Below are 20,097 nucleotides of genomic sequence, written 5' to 3' on the forward strand. Positions count from 1 at the left end.
TAAATTTTTCTACGAATTTGCCTATCTCACCTAGGTTTTCAAATCCATTAGCATATACTTACTTATAATACCCTTTATTATGTCTCATATCTCTGTTGTATCTGTAGCTAGCCCCCTTTTTTTCATTCCGTATCTTGTTTATTCACTTTTCCTTCCCTTTATTCATGATCAGTCTTGCTTGAAGTCGGAATATCTTACAAAATTTTTTTAAGAAGCAGCTTTTGGTTTTGTGAATCGTCACTACATAAGTTTCTGTTCTCTATTAAATTGCTTTCTCTTCTTATCTTTGTAATTTCCTAACTTCTTGTTTCTTTAGGTTTGCTCACATGCTCTTTTTACAAATTTTTAGGAGAATTTTAAAGTCATTTATTTTTAACTTCTTTGCCCTAATAAATGTATATGAAGCTGTAAAATTCTGAATATTATTCTGCCCTACAAAATTTGCTGTTTATCGCTTTTATTACCTAGTTCTAAATGAGTAAATTTCCTTTATGACTACCTTTTAAATCCATGTTACTTATCAACATTTTCTTAGTTTGCAAGCCATGAGGATTTTAGGTGCCCTTTTGTTTTCAAGCTCTAATCTAATACAGTATGGCTGCAAAATGTAGTTTCAAAGATTACACTTTTGGAGTTTGCTAGAGCATTCTTTATGGCATAATGCATATTCTATTTCAGTAAATGTCCTGTGTGACTTGAAAAATTATATATATATACACACATGTATGTGTATTGTTGTTTTGAACGATTCATTTTTAAATCACTCTTTTGCATCTTGTACCTGATTTCATCTCCTTTTTTGCTTTTATTGCCCTGTAGCTCAGAGCCAGTTGTTCTTTTATCCATCTGTAGCTGGCTGATAAACATGTGTCCTGTTAAACTGGCTCTCCAGGGGGAAAAAACCAAAAAGTTCTGACATTGCTGGTTTCTGTAGTATAAATACTCCCACAATGGTCAACGTCAAGCGACCCCTGCCGTTCACAATTCCTGACTATTTTACAGTCTGTTCTTGTTAGGCTGTTCAGGACAGGTCCAGTGCATCACTTTTCTTTTTTAAAAAAAGATATTCATGTTGTATATTAGTTTTACCCCTTGGCTTCACTTATTTCTCAACTTCATTTTGTCTTTGCTCTAATTTCTTCTTCCCCTCCTATTCCTCCTCCTTCTTTTTAAATTGTGTCTGTCCCATACGCTGCTACAACCTTTTTTGGAACGAGGGGCATAAGGACACAATTGTTTGGCCAATGAAGAAAAAGATGGCCACCTACTTTCAAAAGGTTTACATCTTAATTCGGTCCTCACAGCCTTTGCTGCGCTGTTTTGGGTGTGCTGCGCACCTGTGCGGCTCAGGGGTGTTCACACCTAGAGTTAGGGGGGTCCCTTCTCCAGGGCTCTCACCTGGGAGAGTCCCCTTCACGCTCCTGCCCACAAGGGCTCCTTCTCTCAGTGCCTCTGGCCAGAATGATGGTGTTTTCCTGGGAGACTCAGCTCGGCAGTGCAGCTCTGCCGCCGAGGCCTGACTTCAGCTCAGAACCACAAGAGGAAAAAAAATTGAACACACCCTCCCCCCAGAGCATTGCCTTTCCAAGTTTTGACTCCCTTCACTCTACCTGCTTTTGTTTATTTTTCAGAGTCATTTAGTACTTTCTTTTGTCTACTTTGCAGAGTTTCTAGTTGTGATCAGCAGGAGAGATAAGCTCTTAAGCTATTACATGTAACTTTAAAGTAAATTAAATAGCATGTCTAGAAAGAACTGAAGGTGCTAGTAATTGTAGGTTATTTTTCTCCAAACCAAATACACTCTCCCAAGGACATGGGAGTGTTTTACAGTACTTTGAATTTGTATGTTTGGCCTGAAATCTAGGAAGAAAAGCAGACAGAAACTTCCTGGGTAGCCTACTAGTATTTCTGTTAAATATACCTCTAACTGCTCACTTGTGAGCAAAATGGCATTGAATGTCAAAGCTGTAAACCACCGTAGAAGTCACTCAGCCCTTTTTTTGACAGAAGAGAAAATGAGGGCTCCGAGAAGGGGAATGTGTCCTGTCACTCAGGAAGAGCACGGCAGAGACAGGACTGGAGCTCGCGTGTTTGATACAGTTACTCAGGCATCTAGCAACAACTTCCTACGTGCCAAATAATGGGCTGGACTAATTACTGCAGATTTCAAAGAGCAGCAGATATATGAAGCTTGAGGAAATGGAGAGTTTTATGTAGCCGTAGAGGAAGGGCATATGGTAAACAAAATCCTGCATCTCAGCTTTTGAACTTGCCTTAACTTACTCCTTCTAAGCCTCCATCTCTCCTTACATGGAAGAAGTAGTCGTACCTACATAAGGTTTTTGGTTTGGGTTCTAAGAGGTAAAGTTTGAAAGCATTTAGCTAATGCCTCGTTCAGTAAATGTAGCCTTTTTGGTTATCGCTATTATTCTTTGAAAGTCACAAGTGCCCCCCCCCCAATATTTAGTATTTATCATGTATTGGTCTCTAATGTGAGTGAATGCATTATGAAAGGATTTTTTACATGTGACTTTGCTGGTGCTCTAAGCTGATTCTCATGTGTGTAGCTGTCTTAGCTACCTATCAGTCTTAGCCTTGAAGGAATGAATCCCAGCTTTTCACTTGCAGCTTCATCCCTTGGGTGCCAGAATGGGAATTTGTATTGTTTCTAATGTTTCAGAATCCCTCAGTACATGATGTACAGGGCTCTTCCTGTTCTAGTATACTCCCTCCCATCCTCACTCTTAACCTGTGGGAAAGATGTTTAGATCGGGGGACAAAAGAATAAAAAGGATGTGCTAACATCTGGGAGGGAAGCCCCCTTCCCCAGCGTCATCTCCCTGAGCACCCATGGACCATACCAGGTTCTGGCCCCAGAAAGTTTATTACAAAGTAAACAAGGGAAGTCTGAGGAAGATTCATTCGTCATAGAATTTTGGCAGCTCATTGCCCAAGATCACTCGATGGTCCACACCAGCAGCTGTAATGGTGACCAGGTAGATGACACCCCCACTAGAGCCATCCCGGTTCATGGCCAGAGCAATAGCTGCAGAGGGTTTCAAGTTGGAGAGAGGAAGAGAGACTAGCTTAGCTTCAAACATCTTTTCTTTCCCTCCTGTTCATATGCTTACTACCACTTTCAGACTTCAAAACCCCATCTCCCAGAGATGCACATTTGGTGGTGTACTGGTAAACAACTCAAAACAAAAAAAAAGGTCTTCATATGTAGCATCTCCTGATGTCCATGGTCTCAATAATCCCACCATCATTGATTTCAAGTTATAAATAGATAAACACACAGCTCACAAATCCTTGAATCTTTAACAGTTGGCTTTTATGAGCTGGTCCAAGCCAGCTCCAGCACACCACTGGTTCTTGGGGTCACCATATATCTTAGTTTGGTGTGCTCATAACAATCCTGGTTTATGCCTTTTGTCCTGAAGTTCCTCGTGCTCTACTCCCTTCCCACGTTAACCACCGCCACAGGGACCCTTCCGCTTGCTTAGTTACCGTTCGTGGTGAAGCGTCTGCACTCCTCAGGGGACATGCCTGGTTTATACGCTGCATCCACATAACCGTAGATATAGGTGCTGCCCGAGCCACCAATGGCAAAGGGCTGTCGAATCAGCATTCCTCCCATGGTTCCGTATACCTGGGGGAGGCATCCTCAGGTCAGACCACAGAAGCATCAGTCCTCTACTTGCCACTGAGAAAGCAGATGGTCTCCACACTCTGCAGCTGAGCCCCAGCACCTCATACACTTATCCACTGAGGCTCTACTATGCTTTTGGAGGCCGTGTCTTTGGAACTCATTGCTGGAATGACATATGACCTCCATCTCCCTCTACAGGGAAGTGGGGAACCCCAAGGGAGGGAGGACATTGGGAGACACCCACCTGGCCCCCTTCACGTTGGTCCCAGCCAGCTACCATGAGATGTGCGGACAGGTCCTCCCGGTATTTATAGGTGATATTCCTCACCACGTTTGCAGCAGCCAGAACAAGTGGAGGTTCTTCCAGTTCCATCCTAAAGGAAGTGTCAGGAAGAGGTGTCAACATAATTTCCTGCAGTTCCACTCTCTTGCGCCATTACCATGATCCCTGCCAAGTGACACCTGAAACCTAGAGCTGCAATAATTCAAACTCCAGCTCCACTCCCACGTGTACAGGGGAACCAGAGTCTCACGTTACCAGCTGGTAAGAAGATTTCAATTGTTTGCCTCCTTTACTCTGTCCACTGCCACTGCCACCCACCCCCACCATGACATAAGTCTCCTGGCTGCAGGCATCCTGCCCATGTGGGTAAAAGCAGATGACCTTGATTTCTCACATCATCACCGCCTGATATTATCATGGGCCACACTGTCGTTTTCTTCCTCATGATTTAGACTCAGATAGTGATTTGCAGTTTTCAAACTGCTTTCACATATATCATTTGATTCTCAAAAGAACCATCTGGCAAGGTGGGCGGGTACTATTAATTATCGCCACTTTATAGGTGCAGAAACCAGCTTCGAGAGATTCAAGTGCCAGTTCAAAGCTAATAAAAGCAGGAGCCAAAACAAGAATTTTTCATTTTCCAACTGTAGGGCTCCTGGGTTGGGACACTATATAGGGGTTCACCTGTTGGGGGAACTCTAGCCAGGGTGGACTGAGGACCCCAAAGCTTCGTACCCATGGAGCTCCAGCTGGTAGGCGGCCGTGTCAGCTATGGCCTGGGCATCAGCAGCTGAACCAGAGAGAGCACAGTAGATACGCTGGTGCAGGGGCGACAGCTTGTCAAACACTCGGTCTACCACCGCCTGTCTGTCAAGGAGTCAACAGTCATCAACATTAGATTCGCCAAATTTTTTGATGTTACTCTTTCAGTGTGTCTCAGATTTATTGGACATAAGAACAGCTTCGGAGCACATGAAATTTAATGCCTGGATTAAAGCAGGAAGCAATCATCTCAAACAAATGAAACACTGCAAATAATTATCAAAATTAGACTTATTTTTTGGGCTTAGATTTTTATAGTAAAATAAAAAATACTCGGTGAAGACCAATCTTCCACTTAATAATTTTTCTTTGCTATTAGCAATCTTAAGGAATTTATGTGATCTATGGAACATAAAATGAGTAATATTGATCTAATCCTATGTATTTATTTTGTATGTAAGGAACCTGGCTGGGAGGGAGAAAGACAAAATTAGTTCAGTACTCTTTGGATGAGAAACCAGAAATCTACTTGGCAGAACCAACTTTTCTACCTCTAAACATAGATGGAAGGAGGGGCCCTGAAATCTTTATCTCCTAAACCCTTTTCAGACCCTATTCCCTTATTCCCTGGGACCGGCCACATTCACATTCAGGCCTCAGATTCTCCTCCATGAATTCAGAGATCCAAACAGCCACCCAGCATCTTAATAGAGAGGCCTTACTGAAAGTTTAACTCAGTTTCTCCAAAGCTCCAGTTTACCAGTCTCTTCATGAGTGGTTAAGGAAAATGTGCATTTGGGGCCATTAGTTTCCTTCCAAAGGTACACACCATCACTGGTACTTACCCTGCCGACACCCGGGAATCAGATCCCACCACCACGCCCCCGTCAAACTCTACTGCCATGATGGTTGTCTGCAGAGACACAGAGGACAGAGAGTCAGAGCTGGAAGAGCCTTGATCCTTTCATGTTACAGATGAGGAAACATTCTCAGAGAGAAGAAGTGACTGGCTCAAGGTTTTATGGTAATTTAGGCCAGAGCTGACTCCCAGAATGGTTTTCCCCCCCTTTATCTTTCCACTTTCTCTATTGTTTCTCCCGGCTGCAAGGGAATGTCAGAGCCTGGCCATGGTATCAGGCAGAAAGAATGGCATCTCTAAGCCCCAACCTGACTAAGTGGTATCCTTTCCACTGTAAAGAGAGAGGTGGGATGAGGCTCTTGGACGTACAAGTGCTCCCTCTGAGTGAAGGGTTCAAGGGGGCCCTTCCAAGCACCAGTGAGGCAGCTGCACAATGCGTTACCTCTGCATGTGCTTGTTGTATGTACAGATGTGCCGCAGACCCTCCAGCGGCAAGTTACTGTGGCCTTGGGAAACAAGCTCAAGCTTTTTTTTTTAGCCCAGAATCATCCACCCCCACCTCCTTAATCAGAAGTGAGCTCTTTCAGTTTACTGAACAATGGAAAACATCTTGGGGGTCAGCGGTTAGCAGGACCACGTGTCAAGGAAGGAGGGAAGCAGCAAGAATCATGTGAGATGGCTTAAAATAAAGGTTTCATTTAAGGATTTCTGATCAAGAGGTAAAGAGCTATCTCAGTAGCTAGGGAAAGAGATCTGTACTGAGAGGATGTGAGGAGCTTGAGCTGACTTTTCCAGATCAATAAAAGGAATTAGGGAAAAGAATTAAGGAAGAGTGAAGGAGAAAAAAGCTACACTTTTTACTTCTGTTGAGCTGGAAAGAACCTTAAAGATCCTTGGTTCCAATGAAGAAACTGAGTCATAGAGAAGGCAAGTGACTTGTCCAAGGCCACACAGGACTAAAACCCAGGTCTAACTCCCAGGCTTTGTTTGGACTTCCACTTCTTCCTTCCCACTACTCGTTCGGTGGTGAGGGGAGATTTGGCTTCACTGCTGTACTTCTCACCACTCCCTAAGTTACCCTGGCCTCCAGGGATCTTGGTCTGACTGTTCATTTTGACATACTGATTTGTCATGAACAGCCAGCTAGAGAACAGGGGACACCCCATCCTAGAAGGTGTTCATTTATAATAAAGCTGCCCTGGAGCTATGAGTGGTGGCACTAGTTTGAGAGAGGAAGCCAGCCAGCCTTGGGCTGCTATCTGCCCCAGGTGCCCAACCTGAGCAAAAGTCCCCCGGCAGGTGCGTGGAGGTGGGCAGGGAAGACACGGGGAAGGGAGCCTGGCAGCACCTGGGCCAAGCCTTCCTGGGCCGAGCTGGGGAAGGGCACCACCAGCTCACATGGAACCCCCATAATCAGTGCTGAGGCTCTTGAGTTACCTAGGGGGTAGTTCATCAGAGGTCTGTGTGACTTGTCCCTCCTCAATCAGTGTCCACAGTTCCCCTCTGTCTAGTGCTGTCCTGCTTCACCCAAGGTACCCGTTCCTTCTCTCCGTGCACCTTCTCCAACCCCCTCCCTTGGTTTAACCAGCCCCTCTCTCTAGTCCAGAGTGAAAGCGAAAGCGCCTTAGAGCAGCTTCCCCTTAAGGCTTCTAGCTAAGAGCCAGAGCACCCCTTTCTCCACCAGCCTTGCGGGCCCAGCCCCTTCGCGGACCCCTAGACGATCCCCTTCAGAATAGAGACACCCGTATTCATTTCGGGGTGCACTCACTGGCTGCTACAAGCTATCTCCTCAATCTTGTTAGTCTCCGAATTCACTCCGTGGAGCTTTCAGGGTCCCCCTGTCGCTCCACCTCCTCCACCCCTCTGCTAACCCTCATGCCCATACTCATTACCCCAGTGTGGACTTCTCCGGCCCGAGGTAAATCCCCGGTGCGTGCTCCGGCCAGCAGCATCCCGGCGCCACGCTCCTCGCTGCCTGGGGCGCTGGTTTCCGACCTGGGACAGCGCGCTGTGCGCTGCCTGCAGCCCCGCCCCTTCGTTACGCCCGCCAGGGGGCGCCTGGGTCCTCTCTGTGAGCCTTGGCACCCGGGCGCTAACCTGTACGGGGCAGATCTGCCCGGAGACAAATGACGTAAGAGCCCCGCCCAGAGGCTGGGGTAAGAAAGTCCTGACAGGGAGATCCGCTGGAGGAGGCGAGGAAAGGAGGAGGAGATGGAGCATTGGGGCTACTGCTCCAAACCTCAGATCTAATGGAGGAGATGGAGCACTGGGGCTGCTGCCCCAAACCTCAGATCTGACTTCAACGCCCTCTCCCAAAATAGCTCGGGCCGGCCGCCTTCAGAAATGGGCGGATCGAGTGAGCCAGCAGCCGCTTTCGCTTTCCCTTTCCCCTAAACCGCTCTCTTCTAGGAGCTCCAGCCGGTTCCCGGGACTTTCCGAGAGCCCGCCCCGGCCCGCCCCTTCTCCCTTCCGGCGCCGCCGGCCCGGGCGCCCGCTCTGCACGGACTCTAACAGCATCCGAAGACTTCGGCCCAGCGGGGACAGCGGAGAGTCCCAGGCCCAGGGCCGACCTCCAACTGCGCCCGCGAGCCAATGGCCGGCTCGGGGTCCCCCGCACTCTGCGGGTGTCTCTGCCTCTCCCGAGCTTCCCTCGCCTGGCCTGGGACCACGCTGCTGCTTCTCGCCGACTGGGTGCTGCTCCGGCCGGCCCTGCCCCAGTTGTCCTCCCTGCTGGTGCCTCCTGAGTTGCCGCTGCTCCGGGTCTGGGTGGTGGGCCTGAGCCGCTGGGCTGTGCTGTGGCTCGGGGCCCGCGGGGTCCTCAGGACAGCGATTGGCTTTCAGAAAGAAAAAGCAGCAGTCCAAGGATGGCTGGCTGCTTTGGAGCCACTGGCGGCGGCGCTGGCCTTGGCCCTGCCGGGACTTGCCTCGTTCCGTCAGCTGGGATCGGGGGACGCAGACAGCACCCAGCTCCTGCACTGGGGAAGTCGCCTCAACGCCTTCGCCCTCAGCTACATAGCAGCACTGCCCGCGGCTGCCCTGTGGCATAAACTCAGGAACCTTTGGGAACAAAAAGGTCACGGGGATTCTGGAGTGGCGGTGAGGCGGCTTCTGGGCTGCCTGGGCTCAGAGATACGCCGCCTCCCGCTCATTCTAATCCTGGTGCTCCTCTCTAGTCTTGGTAAGGGGGCTTTGAGGGGAGAGGGACGGGGGCTAGAGGACTGGGTAGGAACCGAGAAATGGTCAGTGAGGTAGATTGGTGTGAATTCTCAGAAATGTGCATCAGGGGAAGGCGACCCAGCTCAGGTCTTATGAAGACCACTCCAGCAGAGAGGAAAGCGCTCTGGACTGGGTGGGGCTCAGGCGTCCTGGACTCCAGTGCTGCCCTAGGCGTAGCATCACTGGCCACCTGGGGCAATGCCTTTACCCTGGGGCAGCCCGTCCTGTTACCTCTAGCCTTCTGAATTAAGCTTCCAAGGTCTGATGGGTGGGGCCACAGGGCTGTGAGTTCTGAGGTGGCCTGTTCAGGTGCAGAGTGTGTCCTTGGTGTCCTCTTTCTGCCACTGCCCTCCAGGATGATGGGGAAGGGTGGGCTGGGGGCAGCTTGGATAGAGCTCACTTGCTTAGACTTGATATTTCTGATTGATCCATCTCTTCTCTCCCTCCCCAGGGGAGATGGCTATTCCATTCTTCACGGGCCGTCTCACTGACTGGATTCTAGAAGACCAGGCAGGCGCTGCCTTCGTTCAAAACATAACTCTCATGTCCATCCTCACCATAGCCAGGTCTGGGGGCTGAAGTTGGAAGGCTGGGAATAGGGCGACTCCGAAAAAGAGGGAGTTGGAAGTTGGGGCTGCCATCCAAAGGGGTCCCCTGAATGCCTGACCCTCCTTCTCTGTCTCTCTCTAGTGCAGTGCTAGAGTTTGTGGGCGATGCACTCTACAACAGCACCATGGGCCGCGTGCACAGCCACTTACAGGGAGAGGTGTTTCGGGCCGTCCTGCGCCAGGAAACTGAGTTTTTTCAAAAGAACCAAACAGGTTTCTCATGAAACTCCTTTCATTATCCACCCACTTACTGATTATATCCTCACATATCCTCTTTTACTTATAACCTTGATCTCTCTCTCACATAAACATTGTTTCTTATTGTTGACATACCTCAAGAGCAAAATATACTCTTTATCTTCAGAAAAGCCTGGTGCTGCCATCCGAGATTTTTCCATAAACGTATCCCTAAATGTGCATTTAGAGAGACATTGCAGAATTTCATACCTGGAGATTTTGAGATCACAGAGTCCAACTGCCTCATTTGACAGAGAAGAAAACTGAGGCCTAGACCCTAAATGCCAACACTTGCATGGACACATACGTGTGGATAGAGATGAACCTGGGGACAGAACCTATCTCGTGATTCCCAATCCAGTGCTCGCTATAGTTTCCTGCACTGCTGTCTTGCAGCACCTCCGTGTTTCTCCATCCGTGTTACTTGACCAGCTTAAGTTCTTTCTGCCTATATGCATGGGATATACAAGTTCTTTAGAGAACAGAAATCTGTCAGAGAAATGGAAATTCACATGACATCAATATCTTTAATTAGGTTTATGTATTTATTTATTTAATGGAGGCACTGGGGATTGAACCCAGGATCTTGTGCATGCTAAGCACGCACTCTACAACTGAGCTATACCCTTCCCACCCATCACTTTTATGGTTAAAATGAAGGTCTTGGCCATGCCTTTCCTCTCCAACACTTAATCTCCTTGCGTTGAGATTGCAAACCTCCCTCTATACCACTGACCTTGTTTTCCTAACCTTAGAGCCCTATGTTGACCCCTAGCACCCTGGCTCATTGCTGGTCTCTCCCATCACCCTGAGCTTCCTATTCACTCCACTTTCTTCCCTCCAACCCTTGGCAGGTGCCATCACATCTCGGGTGACAGAGGACACGTCCACCGTGAGTGAGTCTCTGAGTTCGGACCTGAGCCTCGTGCTGTGGTACCTCGTGAGGGGATGGTGTCTCTTGGGGCTTATGCTCTGGGCGTCACCATTCCTCACTGTGGTCACCCTGGTCACCCTGCCACTGCTTTTCATTCTGCCTAAGAAGCTGGGAAAATGGCACAAGGTATGCCCAGGGAGTTGCCTCAACCTAACTGACCCTTATCTTCCCACTGATTCTCCATCTTTATGGGACTCCTTGTCTCTGGAAGTCCACGTTTCCAGATTGCTTAGTGTTGACCTTCACATTCTCTGTCTTTTCTTCTTCATCTGCCTACAATCAGTCTTTGAGAATATGATCACCAGTCTCAAGAATATGACCCCCAATGACCCTTCTGAGTCATTTTCCTTTCCTGTGTATCTCTTTAGTATCCAGGAGATATAGCCTTGTCCCTCTCTTTTCTCTCCTGTCCCTCTGCTGGGGGTACAGGTACTAGTGTCCCTTATGGTTTGGCAACCCTGTGTGACACCTCTTGCCCATGTCTTCACAGGAGCTGGCAGTGCAGGTGCAGGAAGCTCTGGCAAAGTCCAGCGAGGTGGCCATTGAGGTTCTGTCAGCGATGTTTACAGTCCGGAGCTTTGCCAACGAAGAGGGTGAGGCCCAGAAGTTCAGGCAAAAGCTGCAGGAAATGAAGACACTCAACCAGAAGGAGGCCCTGGCCTATGCGGTCGATCTCTGGATCACCAGTGTGAGCACCTAGAGATGAATGCCTGTTACCTTGTTCCCGAGATGCCTCAACGCCATTCCCTTATCCATGATTCTGCTCCACATTCTTCCAACTGAGCAGCGACTGGTTCAGTGTATACAGCCTAGCGACTGGAGGCTCAATTACCCTACTCAGTGTTCCTAACCCCTCCCTCTTTTTAGGCATGCTAGATGGCTTCCTTCAAAATCTGTCCAACCTGCATTTTAGGGAAATGCCATGTCTCCCAGTCCTAGGGCCTCTGTCTCACAGGGAAAGCTCAGGGATCTAGAAATTCCTGCACCTGGCCCGCTTCATGCCGGGACTGTGTGGATGGTGCTAGTGAGAGCCATTCGAATAGCAGGAACGAAGGATGAGGAGCACCCGTGATGTAACTGAAAGAGAACTAGAGCAGCAGTCAGAGTTCCTGGCTTGATGCTGCCGTCTGCTAGCTCTGTGACCATGGGCTAGTAACTTATCTTCTCTGAGAACGTTCTCTCATTTTAAAAACTGGGAGGTATACAACCTTACTTACAGTGTTCTGATGTGAATATTAGATGACTTATGGTCATGAAAGCCTTTTATGAAGAGCCAAACACTCCCCAAACAAGGCGATAAGGGTGATGGTGATGATGATGACTACGACTTCCGTCATGTGTAATGAGTGAGGTGCCGCGGGATCGCTGTGGTTCATTCCTCCTGCGGTACGGGGGGGAAAGGGACTGTATATCTCCTTCATGTGAGTGATTCTGGCTCTCAGCAGCCCCTCCAGATTTTTCTACCACAGTCCCTTTCCTCTGTGGTCTCTCCACAGATCTCAGGGATGCTACTGAAGGTGGGAATCCTGTATTTCGGCGGGCAGCTGGTGACAAGTGGGGCTGTGAGCAGTGGGCACCTTGTCACATTTGTTCTGTACCAGATCCAGTTTACCATAGCTGTTGAGGTGAGGTCCTTCCACTCTCACTCCCCAGGGCTTTTCTTTCTGCTGTCCCATTGCCATCCAAGTCACTTTCCTTCTACTCTTTGCCTTTCTCACATGGCAAGCAGATTAGATCCCATCCCCCACCTCACTGTTCATAACATGTCCTCCAGGTACTGCTGTCCACCTACCCCAGGGTACAGAAGGCTGTGGGCTCCTCAGAGGAAATATTTGAATACCTGGACCGGATCCCTCGCTGCCCAACAAGTGGTGTATTGACTTCCTTAAACCTCGGGGGTGTTGTCCAGTTCCAGGATGTCTCCTTCGCTTACCCTAACCGTCCGGACGTCCCGGTGCTGCAGGTACAACCTGCCAATCCCCGCTTTCTACCAGCCTCACTCTCAGCTCTCCCGTATTAAACTTTCCTCCTGCCTGCAGCCTACTTAACACCAGGTGTAGATAGAGCCTCCCTCACCTTCCGAGGCAGAGATGAGCATCATCTGTTCCATGAAACTGCCTGAACTGAAGAGACAGTTTAGATTTCCAAGGAGAATAGGAGAGGAGGCTCTCATGGCTTAAGGAATTGCTGAAGCAAAATCTGCACCTCCAGTCTTCCATCTTTTCTTCTTCTTTCCCTTTGCGGTTTGGAATGTGATTTTTTTCTCATGGTATCTTATGTCAAGTGGGTGGCAGAGTAGGGCTTAGTCTAGGCCGTTGTCTTTGTCTCATCTTCCATCTCTACTCCGTGGGGAGGTGTCATCTCTGAGGAACCGAAGTCTGTACATGTGGGAGGGTGGGAGTTGCTGTTTTCCCGTTTTCCTCCTTTCTTCTCTGGGCTAAGACATCGACAAGACAATGGAACAAGACAACGACGGTCTCCAGTTTAGGGGCCTCACTCGGTCTGCCTCTTATTGTATGATTCTCTGGCCTCCAGGGGCTGACATTCACCCTACGTCCTGGTGAAGTGATGGCACTGGTGGGGCCCAATGGGTCTGGGAAGAGCACGGTGGCTGCCCTGCTGCAGAATCTGTACCAGCCCACCAGGGGGCAGGTGCTGCTGGACGGGAAGCCCCTTCCCCAATATGAGCACTGCTACCTGCACAGACAAGTGAGCAAGAAGGTGGCATGCGGGAGGGCAGGGAGCCTCAAGTAAGAAGAGCCTTCTCATTGAGGGTTCTGAAAGGGGCGTTCGGGAGCCATAGGAGACCTTGGGTGGAGGTAAGGGTGTGGTCAGGAGAGAAGCTGTATAATTTTGTGGTATGCTCACAATAAAGATTTTCAACCTTCAATCTCTAGATGACCACACACCCGTGTTCCTTGTTCTATGACTTTTTTTTTTATTGAAGTGGAGTCAATTTACAATGTTGTGTTAATTTCCATTGTACTGTGACTCTTCATCACATTTGTCCCAGGTGGCTGCAGTGGGACAGGAGCCCCAGCTATTTGGAAGAAGTTTTCAAGAAAATATTGCCTATGGCCTGATCCAGAAGCCAACTATGGAGGAAATCACAGCTGTCGCAAAGGAGTCTGGAGCCCATAGTTTCATCTCTGAACTCCCTCACGGCTACAACACAGGTGCCCTCTTCACTCATAATATCACCCAGACATCTTCACCTTTGCTGAAACCCCAGTAGTCATGCCTTTATTCATCAGTCCCTGCCACCCCCCTGACATCAGTTTGAAATTATAAGATCTTGTTCCTATGGCTTTTCCACCCTCATATCCTTAGAATTCCTTCACCTTCCCAGAACCTTCCCTGTCCTGCTGCATCCATCAGTCCTTGATGGGTGTGCATGTGTGTGTGCACGTGTGTGCGCACACATGGGTGCACATGTGGTTATCCAGCTCTGACCTTGGCATTTGTCCCTGCAGAGGTAGGTGAGGCTGGGAGCCAGCTATCAGGGGGTCAGCGGCAGGCAGTGGCCTTGGCTCGAGCACTGATCCGGAAACCACATGTACTCATCCTGGATGATGCGACCAGTGCCCTAGATGCAAGCAGCCAGGCACGGGTGAGAGAGTCATCTTCTTAACGCCTGTAACTCAACCAATCCTTCTTCCTTCACTCATCCTTCATTATTATACTAACATCATAATCATCCTAACCAGTCCTTGCAATTCTCAGTTCCCACCAGCTTATCCCCAAGATGCCTAGAATTAGTTAAAGAGTCTACAGACTCCAAATCTGTGACGCCAAACACGACGAAAAGACAGTCCTAATAATGCTAATATTAATTGCACTTTGACTAGGTGCCAGACATGCTAGTAGGCCCTCTACATGTGCTCTCTCACTCGTTTATTCATCACCAATGCTTGTGAGCTGGGTGATGTTATCCGCATTCAGCAGATGATAAAATGGAGGCTAAGAGGGGTTGAATAATCTGCTCAGTGTCATTCAGCTGCTGAATAGCAGAGCCTGAACTCCCATTCAAGTCTGCCTGATTTGAATGCTCATGCTTTTTACTACTAGGTTATATTTCCTTAAAAGAGAATATCAAAATTAGGGAAGAGCCTGTTCAATACTCTTCACTCATTTCTTACAGGTTTCACCATAGGATGGTGACTTTTATTCCACTGTTGTCACTTCATGTAAACAGTGCCTAACAAATCAAAGGTTTGACAGGGAAGCGCTCAGAATGAGCATCTTCAGTCTCCTTGGGGTTTTTGACACAGGGGGCAGTCAGCCTGGTGAGGTCTGTCCCTGCTCTGGAAACACAGGTGTCTCCCTGAGCTGGGAGTGGTCCCCAGCTCTGAAAGAGTCTCTATATTTTCTCAGGTGGAGCAGCTCCTGTATGAAAGCCCTGAGCGGTACTCTCGGTCTGTGCTTTTCATCACCCAGCGCCTCAGCTCTGTGGAGAAGGCTGACCACATCCTCTTTCTTGAAGGAGGCACCATCATTGAGGCGGGAACCCACCAGCAGCTCATGGAGAATAAGGGACGCTATTGTACCATGGTGCAAGCTCCTGGTGGGTCTGGTGGTCCGGAATGAAAGACTTCTCAGACCTGCACACTCCATCTCCCTCCCTTTTTACCTTCTCTCTATAGTGGAGAGTTTGAGAACAAAGCAAGGTCTTACTAGAGCTGCAGAGTAGGCAGCTGCTTCTAGGAGGGGTGAGGTTCTAAAACATAACCCTCAGGTGATGCCTGAAATTTTGCTCTGAGTGTTATCCTCCTCCAAAATCCTCTTGATAATGCAGATTTCCTGGAAGAGACTATGGTTTATAATAATGCCTTCATGTAATTAGGGTTTGGAGCCAGGGTTGGTGTGACTAGCACCCTTAGAATGAGGATAATATTTAGAATACACAGAAAGGGACGATCAGCTGCTTTCCAGTCTGACCAGAGGCATATGCTGGCCAATAAATACCCTGTGGATTCTTGATATTTATAATAAAATTGGTGTTTTCTACTGTGGTTTCTTGTGTTTTCGGTAGACCAAATGGCTCACTGACTTTCGCGGTGCACTTTTTATAAGCCAGGTCTCTCCCTCCTTCAGCGTCCTCACAGCCCTGAGTGTGCCATCTTCTCCCTCAAGTTTTCAATTTCCTTGGTTGCCCCCTCCACTTCCCCATCCCCCTACACCCGCCCCCAGGAATGAGGCAGACTGGGGGCTACCTCGCCCTCCAAGGCACCGGCAGCTGCCCGGCCTCACAGCCCCCAGGTGGAAGGCCGAGGGCGAGAGCGGCTAGAGGAGGTGCCAGCGCGCCAGCCAGCGGGGGAGCTCACACGTCACCCCTCCCCACCCCGGTCCTTTCCAGCCGGGCCTACTCGGCTCTGAAGTGACACCTGCGAGCGTGATCTCAGTGAAGTGGCGGTGGTGGTGGAGGTGGGTGGGTGGGTGGGAGGGGGTGTGGCGGGAGTGATCTAGTAAAACCTCTCTCATTCAGAGAGGGCCATGGCAGTGTGACGTCAACAGTTGCTGGGCAGATTAGGCCAACACAGGTTGCAAGGAGAGGTGGGGTTTCGAGCAGTTGAACTCCGAAGTGCTCGTTCAAGCAAGAATTTCGCGAGGAGGTGCGGGCAGAAAGGGCAGTACGTGTGGGAGGCTACCAGTTAGGGAGACCATTGAACTAGGAGAGGCCCTAAGGAGGACCAGGTCGAAAGATTCAGAGGCCACACCCTCTCCTTCGTGCTCCCTTCCCCCACGCTGCGGGTGTATTCTGTTGCCCGGCGCCCCAGGACCCGTCCTCAAGATTCCTTACCCGCATGTACTCCTATCCCTCCCCTGCTTTTATAAAACGATGCTCCTATGAACACCTCTCCCCCATTCCCGATTTGAAACTGCTCCTGGGTTCTTGCTGACTTCCACCTTTCTGGTTGATGATAGGACCCCTACCCACCGGGTAACTGTTCCCGGAGGATGCCCCAGCCTGTCGGTGTCTCTTACTGAAATCTCATCGCCCAAGGGGCTTTCGAAGCCGCTCGCGCTCTTTCTTCCTTTCTTCTGACAGTTTATCACCCATTGTTTCTCTAACTTTCATGAAGGCGGAGCAGAGAAACCTGTCCCCAACATAATATTCCTGATCCCCAGACGCCCACTGTTCGCTTCTCGGAAAGGGCAGGGGAATGTGGAAAAAAATTCTGGTTCCCTCCCCTTGAGGCTTCGGGCTTTCGCTTTCACTTCCCCCTGTGAGCACCGACCGATCTCCGGTGCTAGGCGATCATGGCGCTGCTGGATGTGTGCGGAGCCCCCCGAGGGCAGCTGGAGGACTGGGCTGTCCCCGCCGCGGGGAGCCGGCATCGCTCGGACCCTGGTCACTACAGTTTCTCTATGCGATCTCCAGAGCTCGCCCTCCCACGGGGAATGCAGGTCAGGGCTGTAAGAAAATCCTGTGGGACGCGGACAGGAGGGTGCAGAGCAATGGAGGGTCTGTCTTGGGACCATCCAGAGGCTGCAAAATGCGAGGGGATGGGCGAGGGGGATCCGTTAGCCTAAGAGCCATGTCCAGGGTCCAGGGCCCAGAACCAGCGAAGAGGCCACGTGGGACCGGCAGCCTGAGGATAGGAAGTACAGATTAGGGCAAAGAGTTAGAGGTGAGATGGGGACTACCATGGAGAGACAAGTGCTTTCCTGCCCATTCTCCATCACACACAAATCATGAAGTTTTTCTCCTGGGCCTGTGTCTTGGAAAACCTGTGGACTTTAGCGATTAGCCTGGCTTCCGCCACTCACTGTTGTGTGCCTTGGATCGAGTCTCTTTGTCTAGGTCTTGGGCTTCTTTTCTGTAAAATGGGGATACTATTAATAAAAAGTGTTTCCTGAGGGTTAAACGACCTATGCATGGAAAAACGTTACAGTCACCCTGAAAATTGTTAGTTATGGTAACATTTATTTCCTTTCATTTCTATTGTGCTGGAAAATGGAAAAAGCTGATGTCATGGCCTCTTCTTTTCCTTCTCCCAAGCCATTTCCTTGTAGAGTGGGCTTACTAACTGTTTCATGTATTGAGGGTTGGAGAATGTCTGTGTATCTCCTCACTCCCACACTCTCTAAACTACTTTCCTGAAGCCACTAAGTTCAGAAGTTTTCATTGCTTCTTTCTCTGCTTTTTCTGTCTCATTAGCCCACCGAGTTCTTCCAGTCCCTGGGTGGGAACGGAGGAAGAAACGTTCAGATTGAGATGGCTCATGGCACCACCACCCTCGCCTTCAAGTTCCAGCACGGGGTGATTGTGGCAGTGGATTCTCGGGCCTCGGCTGGGAATTACATAAGTGAGTGTGTGTTTCAGCAGGTGCAGTCTGGGGAGGGCTGGGGAGCTGAGTCCTCCTTTCAGCAGTAGACCAATATCTGCATCAAAGTGGGAGTGGATATTGATCTAGGATGCACAGGGAGAGCTGTGGGGTCATTCCTCCTCTCCTCAAACTCTGTCTTCTTCTAGGCGACTTTATGGTGAACAAGGTGATTGAGATTAACCCTTACCTGCTTGGCACCATGTCTGGCTGTGCAGCAGACTGTCAGTACTGGGAGCGTCTGCTAGCCAAGGAGTGCAGGTAGGCAAGGCCTCTTATCTCCCTTCTAAGCCTAGTGATCAATCCTGGATCCTGGATCGTCCAGATCACTGCTCCTCACCCTTTCCCTTCGTGCTAACAGAGCATCTTAGTGCTAACATAGTGTTTCACAAAACAGCCTTTTGGTGATTCAAAACCTTCTCCCAAATCTCAGCTTGTGCTCCTGTCAATAAGCCAGATAACCTGTCAGTTATTTAGCACTGACACCATCGACTCTGGTGGGATCATATCACTTACAAGGATTTCTTTATGTAGTTTGGATCCTTTAAATTCCAGATCTTTCCCTGATCCTTAGATCCTACAAAACCATTCCTTTCAAATGCTTATCTCTGCAATCATTTTTTGCCCATCAAGTGGGCTGCTCAGAGGGCTAGCCTTCTCCTGTCACCTCTAAGTCGTCTCCCCAACCCGCCCTGTCCTCACCCAGGCTGTACTATCTGCGGAATGGGGAGCGGATCTCAGTGTCAGCAGCCTCCAAACTGCTCTCCAACATGATGTGCCAGTACCGGGGCATGGGCCTCTCCATGGGCAGTATGATCTGTGGCTGGGACAAGAAGGTGAGTCCTCTCCATCCTCTGTATCACCCTCCACCCCCCCACCAAACTTGGGTGAGAGAGCAGTTTCCCCACTGGACACGCCCACTCCCTCACCTACAAGGTATGCAGTACATAGAACACTGGGTTATAGAATTGCTCCATTGAGGGAGGGTACGGGTCAGTGGTAGAGCACGTGCTTAGAGGATTTGAGGCCCTGGATTCAATCCCCAGTACCTCCATTAAAAAAAAGAAAGGAAGAAAGAAAAAGAAATTATGTGTTCCAGCACATCCACTGGCAATTTCTGGGTCCAGATGTGGACCACTAGTTTCATAAGCTTGTCTCTGTGGATAAAATAGCTAATTCCAAGTTTGTTTTTCCTGTTTCCTCTGCTAAACTTCTAGGATTGCAACCAAAGTGCTATTCCAGTTCAAAAGGCCCCGTGGTCATTCTTATTCTTTTATCTACTTCTCATGGCTCACACTTGAACCTGTGCGTTACCAACAACTTCCTCTCCAATTCCAACCTGGAACCTTCTTGCTCCCTTTAGGGACCTGGACTCTACTATGTGAATGAAAATGGGACACGGCTCTCAGGAAGTATATTCTCCACTGGTAGCGGGAACACCTATGCCTACGGAGTCATGGACAGCGGCTATCGGCCCAATCTCAGCATCGAAGAGGCCTATGACCTGGGCCGAAGGGCTATCGTTCATGCCACCCACCGCGACAGCTATTCTGGAGGCGTTGTCAACAGTAAGAGACCAATGGCCCCCCACCATGCCTCTGGGTGGGGAAGGGAGATTTGAGATCAGAAGACCTAGGGGAGGCAGAGTGGCAGGGGATGGGTTTTCAGAGCCAGAGGAAGGGCACTGAAGTCCCAGTAATAAAGGCTTTGAGAGTCGGTGTTGCTGTTGTGGCCTTCAACACAACGTCATTAACAGGAATTCTGAAGGGAAAGCTGACTCTAGGTTCTTTCTCGTTTGCCCGCAGTGTACCACATGAAGGAAGATGGCTGGGTGAAAGTGGAAAGTACGGATGTCAGTGACCTGATGCATCAGTACCGGGAGGCCAGTCAGTGATGGTGGCGGCAGCTGGGCAAGCCTCTGGAGAAGCCTGGTCAACTCAGGGACCTGGGCCAGTTTCCACCCCAGGAGAAAGAGGGGCCTAATCTGACTGAGCCCAGAGATAGAGAACCAATGAGGGCCACTGGGAGGTGCAAGGCAGAGTTTGCCTTTTGTGTGTTCTCTGTCTCAACGAGCATTCCCCCACCCCAACCTCCTGGGTGCCCCACTAAGCACAATAAAGAGGTAACGGTTATAAATGCCTCTGTGTTGTGGCTGAGTGGCATTGGGGCTGTGGTTGTTGGGAGGAGGGGGCTGGAAATAAAGACAGACTTTTCC

At 49.5% G+C, this 20,097-nt stretch overlaps 3 protein-coding genes across 3 annotated transcripts; 2 read left to right on the plus strand and 1 right to left on the minus strand.

Moving 5' to 3' along the window:
• Positions 1-2,865: 2,865 nt before the first annotated feature.
• PSMB9 (proteasome 20S subunit beta 9) lies at positions 2,866-7,755 on the minus strand. Its single transcript, XM_006202145.4, has 6 exons — positions 7,452-7,755; positions 5,546-5,613; positions 4,674-4,805; positions 3,897-4,026; positions 3,511-3,652; positions 2,866-3,046 (listed from the first exon to the last, which is right to left on the minus strand). Exons 1-6 carry the CDS (start codon positions 7,509-7,511, stop codon positions 2,919-2,921), a joined length of 660 nt encoding a protein of 219 aa, XP_006202207.3. The 5' UTR covers positions 7,512-7,755; the 3' UTR covers positions 2,866-2,918.
• A 268-nt stretch (positions 7,756-8,023) lies between these two features.
• On the plus strand, positions 8,024-15,293 carry TAP1 (transporter 1, ATP binding cassette subfamily B member). The gene is made up of 11 exons (XM_006202144.4): positions 8,024-8,737; positions 9,227-9,341; positions 9,466-9,596; positions 10,475-10,680; positions 11,045-11,242; positions 12,051-12,179; positions 12,329-12,517; positions 13,090-13,263; positions 13,568-13,730; positions 14,028-14,164; positions 14,929-15,293. The coding sequence occupies exons 1-11, from the start codon at positions 8,152-8,154 to the stop codon at positions 15,139-15,141; spliced, it is 2,241 nt and encodes a 746-aa protein (XP_006202206.2). The 5' UTR covers positions 8,024-8,151; the 3' UTR covers positions 15,142-15,293.
• Positions 15,294-16,759: 1,466 nt separating this feature from the next.
• On the plus strand, positions 16,760-20,020 carry PSMB8 (proteasome 20S subunit beta 8). Its single transcript, XM_006202142.4, has 6 exons — positions 16,760-16,962; positions 17,717-17,864; positions 18,032-18,143; positions 18,589-18,718; positions 19,246-19,450; positions 19,688-20,020. The coding sequence occupies exons 1-6, from the start codon at positions 16,816-16,818 to the stop codon at positions 19,774-19,776; spliced, it is 831 nt and encodes a 276-aa protein (XP_006202204.2). The 5' UTR covers positions 16,760-16,815; the 3' UTR covers positions 19,777-20,020.
• Positions 20,021-20,097: the final 77 nt, after the last annotated feature.

The sequence above is a fragment of the Vicugna pacos genome, chromosome 20 (assembly GCF_048564905.1).
Source record: "Vicugna pacos chromosome 20, VicPac4, whole genome shotgun sequence".
In the NCBI taxonomy this organism is placed as follows: Eukaryota; Metazoa; Chordata; class Mammalia; order Artiodactyla; family Camelidae; genus Vicugna; species Vicugna pacos.